General features: G+C 41.4%; 1 protein-coding gene across 1 annotated transcript in view; it reads left to right on the top strand.

The window, feature by feature from the left end:
- The first annotated feature begins 1,573 nt into the window (after window positions 1–1,573).
- The window catches only part of MYO1E (myosin IE), a 190,614-nt gene continuing 179,193 nt past the window's right edge, over window positions 1,574–12,994 (top strand). The window contains exon 1 of the mRNA XM_019732308.2: window positions 1,574–1,967. Within this exon, the coding sequence (XP_019587867.1) occupies window positions 1,965–1,967 (3 nt within the window). The 5' untranslated portion in view covers window positions 1,574–1,964. The remainder of the gene's footprint in view (window positions 1,968–12,994) is intronic.

Raw genomic sequence — 12,994 nt, forward strand, 5'->3', positions numbered from 1 at the left:
TTTTCCTTTAACTATTTATTGTTTTAAAATTTATCTACTCTCTCCTTTATTCTAAAATCTTAAGTTTGGTGAGGGCAGAGACCGTGCTACTCACAGTTGCTGTGCTAATCTATACAGTAAGCTTTTCGTTATAGCTATTGCCTAACTATGTGAGTGATTATTACAAGAATTTAGTCAACATGATTTTCTTTCAATTTTTGAAAATACAGATATAATTCCCATACCACAAGATTTACCCCTTTAAAATGTACAATTCGGTGGTTTTTAGTATATTTACAACGTTGTCCCACCATCCCTATTATCTAATTTAAGAATATTTTCATTGACCCAATAAGAAAACACATACCTAATAGCACTTTCTCCCATCCTCCCCTCCTCCCAGCCCGGCAATCACTAATTCACTTTCTGTCTCTATAAATTTCCCCCATTCTCTACTTTCATATAAATGGAATCATATATATCTAGTCTTTTGTGCCTGGCTCCTTTCACATAATGTTTTCAAGATTCATCCATGTTACAGTATGTGTCGGTACTTCCTTTTCAATGGTTGAATAACATTCCATTGTATGAATATACTACATTTTGTTTACCCATTCTAGACAAGATGATTTTTAACATCCATTCTAACTTTAGGATCCTGCATTCAGGATCCTAAAGGATCCTTCCATGGCTGCCATGGAAGTTCATAGAGTAAGTCACAGCAAATCATTATGCTTCATAGTTTTTCTATGCCCTGAAGTTTTCAAATCTTACCTACCACAGATCTCAGGAGCACAATCCTGTTGTGACCCACCAAGTTTACTTCCCCAACCCTTAAAACAATAAAATCAGACTCACTACCTTTACTTCAGGATTCTGCTTTTCCTCCACCCCAATCTTCTCCTCACTGCCCACTTGATTTCTTGAAACCACACTCTGGAATAATGTACTTTTACAGGTCTATTGTTCTGCCAGTTGTTCCCAACAGATGCATTGACTGGGGCTGGATGGTGCTTTCTTCCCACTTATCTCTCCCCTGTCCCTCTGCTCACTGCACGTGCAACTTCACCATCAAAAGTACCCCCCCACTCCCCCAAAAAAAGTCTCTCTTTGTTTTCTAAGGAAATTCAGGTAAAAGGAGGGGTGAGGGAAATGGTATTTTTGACTTTCCTCACAATCCAGACGTTGGAAAGAAAAAGGATTTCCTTTGGGCTGCTGCCACGACTCTGATCTTTTATGCTGATAAAATATTTCCTTCTTCTAAAAAAAAAAAAGTTATGGGAAAATCATACCACTTCAGCTTGGAAGCTACACCTACTCTAACTTTCGCGTTAAAAGGAAAAACAAAACCAAAAACTGAGAGGTTTACCTCTCTTTCACAGAGGTTTTTCTTCCTGACAGTTCAGGTCTTGGCAACCCGGAGCGAGCTGGGTCAGCAGCGCTCTTCGGAGGCTGGCGTGGAGGAGGACTACAGCATCCAGAGGTCTTTGGAAACTCCAGCAGCTCCAAGCTTGTTGGCTCCTACGGTTTCCCTGAGGAGTGACGCTGTGAAAACAAACCCTGATTGGTCAGGCCTGAGCTGACTTCTCCATTTATGGACAGATTGCCCAGCCCGAGCGGAGGCTCAGCCAGAGGAGTACGGAGTAAGTAGCTGAAGAAAGAGGAGCGAGGCAGGGGAGCTAGGCTGACCCGCGGAGAGCATCGGACTCAGGCGGGCGGCGAGCACCTGGTCCGAGTGGACCCCTGCCCTCCGCAGCATGCGCCCCGCCTGCTAAGTCGCCTCGGTCTCACCCTTACCTAGCGCAGCCGATCCCGCCTGGATGGAGTGCCCCCAGGGTTCCCATTGGCTCCTGTGAGTGCTTGGGTGTCGAGAGCCTGTTTTTGGCGAAGGGAACCAACTTTTGAAGTTCGCCCAGGAGACTGCGTTCCAGCTCAGCTTCCCGGCAGCCGGACCCGGCAGAGGCGCGATCGCGGCGCGAGTCACCATGGTGAGTTGGCTGCGCAGCGTCCCAGGACGCCTGACCCTGGGCTGGGGCAGGAAGCCCCGGCGCGGGGCACCCACCTTGGGCGCGCTGCCAAGGCCAGGGGTGGAGAAGGTGGACGCGGGAGTCGGCACGTCGCGAGCCCTTATTTCTTCCTGCTTTCCTTAACCCGGGGTTGGGGGAGAGGTAGTGAGGAGCCAAGGAAAACTTTCTTTCAAGTCCCTTTCGGCGTCGCAAAACTTTTTGTGACGGGGTTGCGATGGCTGCCAGCTGTCGGAAGCCAGAGTGTGGGGCGATCTGTGTTTAGGGGCACGGCCCTCGGAGGGGATCCCTTTCTTCTTGCTGGGAAGGTGGAGCAGCCTCCTGTGCTCCTCTGGTCCCACTGGCCCGGAGGTGGATCGCCGGTACGTTGGCGCAGGAGCCTGCCGGCTGCGCCGCCTCTGTCCCCGCGCGCCCCTCCCGCCCGCGGGCACCGGCGCGGGCTGCGTCCCTCTCCCCCTCCGCGGGGCCGCCTCCCGGCCCGCGTCCACAGCTGTCCCGCGGGCCATCAGCACGCTGGCGGGGGCGCAGGCGGCACAAAGGCCGGTGGGGGCGCCAGGTAGGACAAACACCTGGCGGTGGGCAGGCGGCTGTGAACGAAAGTGATCGGGTGTAGCCCCGAACTACGCCGGCCTGGACTGTGCCGGGGGCCGGCCCCGAGGGTCTTTGCGCTCAAGAGGCCGAGTAAACACCCCCATCCCTACCCCTTCCCCAGTGCGAGGTGACTGGCCCTTATCGGGTGTACCGTGAACTGTTCGCACAGGAGGAAGTCGAGTTTTTTTGTTCCTTTTCCTTTGGCACTTTGGGAATACCTGGAAGTGGCTGGCTTTTTCTCCGACTCGTTTCTGACTTTTCCTCCTTTGCCCCAACTTCCCGCCCTAGCCACCCCACCCCCAATAACCTTAGCCGCATCTCTTGGGCTTTGGTCTACTTTACTTTGCGAAGCACAAAAGCAAGGACTCTATTTTGAAGAGATTGGCAGTCCATCAGAAGAAAAAAAGAAAAAGTTCTACTGCAAGGCTTCATAGTTTCCACACTTGCTGCTTTTCAATCTTGCTTAGGTGGATGAACTGGTCCTCTTCTGGTTTGTTTGGTTTTTTAATGACTGTGAAAGTGGAACTAAGTCAAAATAATAACCAGTACAGCACTAATTTAAAAATCTATCCCGCATGACCAGTCTGAGGGACATGTAGCAAAGGCCCATGGGAACCTACATACAAAACTCAAAAGCGGCTCTTGACCCAGTGCTGTGTTTATTATAAAAAGAAAAAAAGATTAAAAACAAACAATATTTAAAAGGACAGCCTTGACCAAAGATTTTTCTTTCTACGTAGTTCAAAATTATGTCACCTTTGCCCCCTACCTAAGAGGACATTTGATCTGCGAATAAAATTCCTCTTTCAGTTTTAGGGTTTAAGAAGTCAGACTACCCTACATTATTTTTGGAACCCCTATACAGAACCATGTACTTACACTGAGTGTGTGTCAGGGTGGAACTACCTAATTGGGCCACTGCCTAACTGGCCACTTGAACTTAAGCAATGTGATAGTCCTAGTACTTGAGAATTGCTGTAATTATTTTCCATGGTTCAATATTTCTAAAAAAAGCAAACAAACAAACAAAAAAACACCAATGTTTTTGTCAAGAGCTTAAAGAATCTTACTGAATTTAAATACTTGAGAAAGTGGTACTGTGAGAAAATTAACTTTCCCTTAGTTGACGTATTTTTCCTGCTGGGCAGACTAAAAACTAGTCTAGGATACCTTTTTTTGGCGACTTCGAAAACTTGGTGATCAATTAATGCGCATTGCTGTTGAAGTAGATTGTTAGTCAAATGTGTGCAGAGGAGGCATGTTCTAAGGAAGAGAGTGGTTTCCAGAGTTGTGTAGCCATGTATATTGTAGGACAGGGTGTGACTTACCTATTGATGGCTTCCCTGCCAACCACACAGATGGCCACGTTGTGGGCCGCCAGGAGACTATCATCAGTGCATCAGATACGGTTGCTGAGGCCACGATTCCCTGACAGAAAAGTTGGAACAGCTGGCTGTTCTGAAATAGGAGATGTGCCATCAGTCCATCTACTGGATCTAGAGTAATTTGGCAAAAATTAAACGATTTATTTCTTCTGTGGCTTGAAGAATTGTCTGTTCATTAGATATGTGAAGTTGCCTTGGAACAGTGCATCAGCATCTTAATTAAAGGCAGGAACCTCAGTTATAATGTTTTTTGTTTATTTAAGACCCTTGCAAGCCAAAGGAGGCTTCATTTTGTGTTTCACCTGTGTCTGGGTTTGCCTAGCTGCATCCCTCAGCTGCTTAGAATGGGAAGAGAAGGGGCATTGCCTTCTGTGGGTGTGAGGGTTAGCATGGAGAATATAATTCATCAGACTGTTGACTTGGCTGTAAGGAGAGCGCTGGATTTAAATACTTGAGAAAGTGGTACCGTGAGTCCGGTCATGATCTTTTAAGAAGTCTGGCAGTACATTAGGAAGGCTCTCCATCTATACCCAAGGCCTTACCAAGACTCATTCAGTTGTGACTCATAAGAAACATTGCCATTTTCTGACTTAGGAAAGCACTGTACAATTTATAGATCATCTCCTATCTTCGTTCTGAAAACTCACTTTGGGACACTTTTCTCCATCTTTGGAGAACCAAGAACACTACCAGGCAATAGAAATTTTTAGAAGACTTGAAGAACTGAAAAATCTGATGTTTTTATAATTTAGTGTACATTGGTTAAGAGGGTAGGACAATCTCTTTTGATTTGAACTAAAGTCAAGCTTTAAAATTTCAAATTTAAATGTAAAAATTTAAGGTTTCCTTTGTAGAATCTGACTTTATCATCATCCACAATGGAAGTTCAGCTTTTGTGGCTGTGACCAGTTTGGACTGCTAATGGCCTGAGACCCATGTCTATACCTCTGCTGTGTATCTTGGACCCCAAAATTATGATTCATAGGTTTTCTGTGACTTAGACATACTGAAATATTTTAGTAAATCTGAAGTGGCCAATATATACCTCAGAATATATTCAAGATATGTTCCCTTTTCCTTCCTTGCGTATTACTTGTGAGTAAACTGCAGATGTTACATATAAAAATACACAGGAATAGACTTATAAACTTAGAAATCTGATAGATAGCTAAATACAAGGTAGGTAAATTCCTTTGGGTGAAGACATGACATGTATTTAGAAAGTCTGGAGTCCATTTTAGAAGTGTTTTCTGGGAAGGTAACCATGTCCATTCCCACTGATTAGTTTATCAGATTGCCGAGTAGTTTCCTGGCCAAAACAACACAATACGACAAAACAAAACCAGAAAGGAATGGGATAAAGTACAGAAAAGTTTTGATGGAGGCAGAGGGGTTAGGGAAAACTCTAGAGTCCAGGACAGTATCTAGGGGCAAGTGTGGGTGGGCCAGCCTGGTGGGATATACTTGTCCAGCCCAGGGCAAGGAGGGAAGCCCAGTGGGGCAGCGGATGGAGAGGAATGGAAAAGTGAAGGAAGCAGACAGTTGCGGAAGCTGAAAGCCAACTCCTTCATCGTTTTTTGCCTAGGGTTTCAGTTCTATCAGTGGTTGCAAACTCAAAGGTCTAGAGAGGCCAGGATATAGTTTTTGAAGGAGTGAGGCTGGCCTCTAGAGAGTAAATATGGAACAGATGCCCCATCTACGGAGGCAACTTTACTTGACTCTAGGCCATGGTTACATCGACCATATTACCAAATTGTCTCTTTTTTCAAGAGAAGCTAAAAAAATCCAGATTTTTATGCCAGACTTGCTAATTTTTAAAAGTGTTCTGAGCATCGCGGAGACCTCCTGTATGTCAGGTTTGCACACGAACCCCCTGGAGGTCATCTGTTTGCAGCCATTCCATTGTAAATCTCAAAGTGGTAGCCTGTGAACCACAGTGCTTCCTTCCTTTCACTCGCCAGCAGCAAGGTTTAAACTTCAGCCACATACCCAGGAATGGCGTTCTATTTGTAGTGGTAAATCCACACCTTCCCACTGGGTTTCCCTGAGGAGAGGGAGTGAGTTGCTTGGATCCAGGGAATCTTTAAGCTATTAAACAGGGAAAATCAACATCCAGCTGCTACTACTATTCCAAGCTATCTAAACACCAGTGTAGACATTGTGAGTTGGTGAGGTTGTAAATTGAACTTTTCTTTCTTACCCCTTCAACTGCCTCCTTCAGGGAAAGTACACCCTCTGCCCAATACTGTATGATGGCCGTCTTTTATTACTCCTTCCCTAGTTGAATCTCATGAATTTGAGGTCTGTTTCAGGGGTTATTCTTGGGGCTAGATAATGACCATTTTGGTAAATATGGCTTGGAATATGACTTTTTGCTCTTACACTTAATGTCATGAACTTATGTGAGACTGAGTGAAAGAGAACATGTAGTACTTTGCATTTCCTGATGAAGAGAGGATTGAGTCTTATTCCTGGTATGAATTTATGAAAGCTCTTTTCATCAGCTTTAAAATGCAGAACTATTTTGAAAACCTCTATACAAGTGCAAGGTATAATGAGCATCATAATGGGATATTATAGAAATTATGTACAGTCACGATTTTCAAGTTTGAGTCATCTACTATTTTGTTTATACAAAGATGCAAACTATGTTTTTATTAATATGTAATTAAAATGAGTTTCTCCTTGGTGATTTAAAAAATTTTTTTTAACCTTGCTGGGACTTAATATTTACAGAGTAAATAAAGGGTTAAAGGTTAAATGCCAAAGGTATTAAAAATAAACATCTCAGTCTTATAAGCACATTCTGTAATAGTGGTAAACAAATTGTGTTTTGAATTTCAACTTCAAAATTTATTTTGGCAGAGACCAAAGGTTTTGGGCATTCTCGCAAAGTATCTTTTTTACATATCTTTATGACAGCCACACTTGAGAGAAGTAGAACTCTAAGAGTCGTCCCTAAAATAGTGACATTGGCTTTGGCCAGCCATGGAACTCACACTGTACATCTGTCAGCTCTCCCTTCTGAGTTGCCACCATGGGAAAAATACTGTTAACATTGTTCAAAGCACTTTTGAATGGTCATTTAAGAAAATCTATGTTTTCACTTCCTGTATGACCTGAAATGTTTGTGTCCAGCCAGCCTGATCACCCATCTTACTCACTAGAATTCGTATCAGGTGTCTCTCAGCTGTTTCCAGAACTTGCATTGTGTCTCAGAGGAGGAAAAATTGGCCCTCCTGAGGATGTGCAATATTGTATAGAACATGGGCTGTGGAGGCCAAAGAGTAAGTGGCTCTTTCCAGCAATAAGTATGAGAACTGAGCTGAAGGAGGCCACACTCTCTTGGGTGCTTTGTGTTCTGATGTGTTTGTTAAAAATTCATTCATAGGACTTTATAATCATATGCTGCATTGTAGAAAGTAAAACTCACACACACTTTTTATAGAAAGTCCAGAAGAGAGCTTAAGAATTCTGTCCTAAATCCTTTTGCTTGACATCACAGAGAGGTCAAGAGGGGTTAGATGACTTCAAAAGTCTCAGAGCCAGGTTTTAGCTGAGCTGGTGCCAGAATCCAGGTCTTCTGATCCAATCTAATAAGACTTTTCCCGCCAAACCACGATGGTGGATTAGAGTCTATTTCCTTAGAGTCTAGACATGACCAAGTAACTTTCTTTCTGGGACCATTCAAAAAAGCCTGCTTGGAGATAGAAGGTTGTTAACTTATTTTTGATTCACTCCTGTTTAACCTTAAAAGATTATAAGAAATACATTTAGAAGAATTCACTCATAATAATACTACCCTAATGGTATTCTTTTCATGTCTTTGGGTTTCCTTTCAGTCTATCCAAAACACACATCGTTTTTATGTAGTTGTAATTATGGGGCAGATATACAACTTGTGCTGTATATTTTGCCACTTATTTTATATGTCCTTTTCCTTGGTAGCATATTTATCATATTTTGGCAGCAGTATAATAATCCCATGCAGCCTGATTACCCAACCTGAGTCATAACTGTATAGACCTCTGCTCTGGAGCTGTGCACTGGGGAGAGTTCCTCCTGCACCCACTAAAACTGCCCTGGTCACTAATGTGCTGCTCAGCCTCCTGTTGCTCCTCAGACGTGGAGCCCCCTCTTTAATGTAGAGTCTGGAGCATGATGGGCAGGCTTGGGGTACACTCCACACTTTTAAGTCATGGCCCAAAGGTGCATACTGTGGGGTTTTCCTTAGATTATGGTGTTGGCACTCAATGTGACACCAATGGGTGCTCAGGCCTTTGGCTCCAACTTGGCAAATACGAGTGGTCCTATCATCGAGTGGTTGGAAATTGAGATCTTTGGACCTCAAAGTTGCAAAGACGGTTAGCATACCTGCTTGATATGTAGACATTCTTACCAAATATGGTGGCAACCACTGGGAAATCGAAGATGAATTAAGCGCTGCCTCTGCTTATGACAAGCTCACAGTCTAGTGGAGAAAGGATAACAAAAGCCTTTCATAGAGGTGATTTCATTTCATTCTTGTGCCAGTGGTGGCTTTGGTTACCATTTTATAGGTAAGAAAACCAAAGTATAGTGAGAGAAAGAATTGCTCAGGGCCATACACCTTGTATGTAGTGAACCAAGTCTGCTAAGTTTATGTTCTTTCAAAAGCAATTAATTATTTTTAAATTTGAGTCCAAGTATCTGTATAACACTTTGTCATTTCACATATTCCTGAGGGAAGGCAAGGTTGATTTTTAAAAAATCATCTATTTTCGTTAATTTTACTCACTAATACTGAAGTGGGATAATATGATAATTCACATTGTCTATTATGAGTAGTAATGGTCTGGGCTTTAATTTCCTTGTTTTGGGTATTTGGATATCACAAAATTTGGGGACTAGATGATATCATACTGGAGCAAGCATGAAAGTAAAAGTAACGCTAGAAAGCTCTCTGATCTCAATTAAGCTAAAAATATAGAAAATAAGGAAAATGAGATAACCTCAAGAAATTCAGCCCTTTAGTCCTTATATATAGGACAGAAAACAAACAGAAAAATTAGGATATCCTATCATTAGTCTCTTAGTAATTTAATTGGCACGACTAGCATTTGATGTTGACAGCAGTGTAGCATTACATTGTTTGGTAACAGTAATGTGTAGCACCAGGATTTAACGTGGATCACCATGTTTTGGTCAATATAGTTGTCTGATTCTAAGGAATTTTTGACAACAACAACAAAATAAGGTTGTTTTAGTGTCCCCAAGTAGATGCAGAAATTTTTGTTATAGGAAATTTTGGATTTAAATATAGTAGCATCTATTAAGCTGGTTTAGAGTGTGAATAAAGATGGCTTCCTTCAAGACTTGGGGATGTGCTAATGCGGGAATATGTCTGCAAAGTGATAGCAATTGCCTTTCCCCCATCAGATCGTCAAACAGAAATTCCTAATATTTGGGGATGTCCTGAGGTCCTCTGAAAACATGTTGGAAACTATTGACCTGCTCCTTGACAGTGTTTGTAATAGTAAAAACAAAGAAAATCAAGAACAATCTAAATGTCCATTAGTAGAGAAATGCATCAATACATGTGACTTATTAATAATAAGGGTATCAATATGGATAGATCTCACAGAGATAATGTTTGGTTGAAAGGCAAGTTGTAGAAAGATACATATAATACCATTTAAGAAAAACACAAGACTATATTTTGGGGGATATATATTTATATACGTATATATTTATGTATATATTCTTTTCAAAATATGAATCAATGGACTAGAAAGATACCAAGTTCAAGCTGCTGATGGGGGAAGGAGGAAAGGAAGAGGACTGACTGCAGTCAGTGGACTAACTTGAATGTTATCAGTAATGTTTTATTTGCTTTATATATGAAAAAATCCAAAGCAAATACAATAAAATAGTATCATTCATTCTGAACAGTATGTACATAGCTATATTTGGTATTCTCCATAGTTTTAACATCTTTTTCCAATTAAGAAGAAAAAGAATATGAACATACAATTCTTTATATAATTTTAGGAGATTCATAAACTTCCAAAGCCCAGTAGTCTTCTAAAAGTTGTAGCAAACATTGTCTTGAGATGAATATTAGGGAGTATGTTCAATTTTAGATCTATGTCTTGTTATTTTTAATGACAGTTGACGTACAATCAAACCAATAGTAAGTCCTATTGAGTGTTATGTAAAGTGTCCTTAGGGAATACTTCCCAGGAGGTTGAATACATCTTAGCCTCTCTTAGTCACCTTTTCATACCCTATTGTTTGTTAGCTTTTGGTATAACAAACCATCCCAAACTTGGTGGCTTAATAAACATTTATTATTTCTCATAATTTTGTGTATCGGCTGGACAGTTCTGGGCTGGACTGGCTCATCAGATCCCTGTGGTCAGCTGGTGGCTTGGGTGGGGATGGAGGATTTAGGATGACCTCACTCACATGTCTAATAGTTGGCACACTTTCAGTTGGGGCAATAGAGAAGACTTGGTCATGTATCTCTGGTCACAGCAAGCTAGTCCTGGCTTGTTTACACAGCAGTGGCCACAGGGTTCCAAAACAAAGCAAAAGAGAAAGCAAGCCCCAGTGCACAGTATTTTTTAAACCTCTGCTTGCATCATGCTTGCTGTTGTCCCTTTGGCCAAAGCAAGTCACATGGCCAAGTCCAGAGTCAGTGTGGGAGAGGACTACCTGGGGGCTCAGATACAGTTCCCCACCCTCAACCTTTTCTTTCAGCTTGCCTTAATTGGGTGAATACATTGAGACAGGAATAGATTCAGTGGCAGCACCAGTTTTCTCTGGCTGACCCTCTGAACCCCTGTTCATGACAGAAGCCCCCATGGCTCCTGATACGTCCACTGCTGTTTTCCCAAACCATGAGGAATTGGAATGCATTTTTTTGTATTATGGATATTCAATATGATTTTTAAATTGCTATTTTTGTTGAGAAAAAAAAGTAAAAGCAGAAGCTAACAACAAGAAGAAAAAATAACTTCTGTCTATTAATGGGAGCTTTGTGAAAATAACAAACATTTTACAATTAAGTCAAAACTGAAAGAACAGTGAATCATGCCAACCAGACTGGGCTTAGATGGCCTGTTGGACAGAAGGGTGGAATAATACTGTTTGGAACAGGTGGGGACAATACTGCTCATTGCCTAATTTGGACTTTTTGGCCAACACTGAACTGTCCATGTGGAAAAAGACATTCTCACACACAAAAATGCTTTTTTGTCTTGGTTGAAAGTCATGTCTTTTGGATTGTACAGTGGTTCCCAAAATAACACTGTATCAATTCCATATTCTGAGAGCCACATACTGTGCTATCTGTGGGCTCCTCAGCAAGATGTAATTTGAGTAGCGTTAATTTAGCTTTGTGCACAGGTCTCAAAAAATCTATTAAGCTATGGATCTTTCACTTTGACTTTCTTTCTCCCTCTTGTTTTTTAAATGAAAAAATTAAAACTACACAAATGGGGAGAAAATTCATCCAACTTTAATAATTAAAAACTCATGGCCGTGCTCTCTTCGGCAGCACATATACTAAAAAACTCATGGCCAAATGTACTTTCTCCATTTTGTTATGTGGTGTATCACATTGATTGATTTGTGCATGTTGAACCATCCTTGCATCCTTGGGATAAATCACACTTGATCACGATGTATAATCCTTTTAATGTATTATTGAATTTGGTTTGCTAGTGTTTTGTTGACGATTTTTTGCATCCATGTTCATCAGGGATATTGGCCTATTATTTTCTTGTAGTGTCCTTATCTGGTTTTGGTAATGCTGGCCTTGTAAAATGAATTTGGAAGTGTTCCCTCCTCTTCTATTTTTTGGAAGAGTTTGAGAAGGATTGGCATGAATTCTTTAAATGTTTGGTAGAATTCACCAATGAAGCCATCTGGTCCTGGATTTTTCTTTGTTGGAAGGTTTTGATCACTGATTCAATCTCCTTACCAGTAATTGGTCTGTTCCTATTTTCCATTTCTTCATGATTCAGTCTTGGTAGGTTGTATGTTTCTAGAAATTTATCCATTTTTTTTCTAGGTTGTCTGATTTGTTGGCATATAATTATTCCAGTCTTGTTTCTTCTATTCTCACCTTTCCTTGGTTTATTTTGAAGCAAATCCTAGATATCATATCATTTCATCCTATCTCCCTATTACACTAGCTTTTAAATTAAGCAAAACTCAGCTCTTGGCACTACCATGTTTCCCCGAAAATAAGACCTAGCCGGATCATCAACTCTAATGTGTCTTTTGGAGCAAAAATTAATGTAGGACCCAGTATTATATTATATTATATTATATTATATTATATTATATTATATTATATTATATTATATTATTAACCTGCTCTTTTATCATATAAGACGGGTCTTATATTTTTGCTCCAAAAGACGCATTAGAGCTGATGGTCCAGATAGGTCTTATTTTCGGGGAAACACGGTAACTACTCTTTGGGTTAGAAGAAGGGGTGTATCTCAGAGAACCAAAGCAAGTAGCTTCCCTTTGACTTTTAACAGTAGGGGCTTTGTTTTACAGTACAACGCAGACATCTTCAGTCACTGGGCAGACTTCTTAAAACTTGGCCCTGTCTCATCCACAGGAGTGTCTGGCAGTGATATCTCAGCATCCGTTGTCTTGGGATGCAGGACAGGGGTGGCTCCCCACCATTCAGTCCCAGCTATACTCAGGCACTGCCTTTAAGGATGATTGGTAGAACCAGTTTGTAGTTATTAAGTTCTTCATTCCTTTTTATGCATACCTGTATCATGGTGATGGCTATACAGATAATACTTGTTTGTTTCGGTGATCAGGTACCTTGAATACAGAATGTCAAGATGAGAAATACCCTGGAGACTATGTTGGGGTTTCTATGAAGTTGTATGCTGAAGTTTGTGTCTGTGTTTATGCGTGTATTTTCTCCTGGGAAGAAGATTCATAAATCCCCAAAATGGTCCATGCCCTCCCTAAATGACTCTCAAAGGTCCAGAGAATTTAAAT

Source organism: Rhinolophus sinicus, linkage group LG03 (assembly GCF_036562045.2).
Source record: "Rhinolophus sinicus isolate RSC01 linkage group LG03, ASM3656204v1, whole genome shotgun sequence".
Taxonomy (NCBI): Eukaryota; Metazoa; Chordata; class Mammalia; order Chiroptera; family Rhinolophidae; genus Rhinolophus; species Rhinolophus sinicus.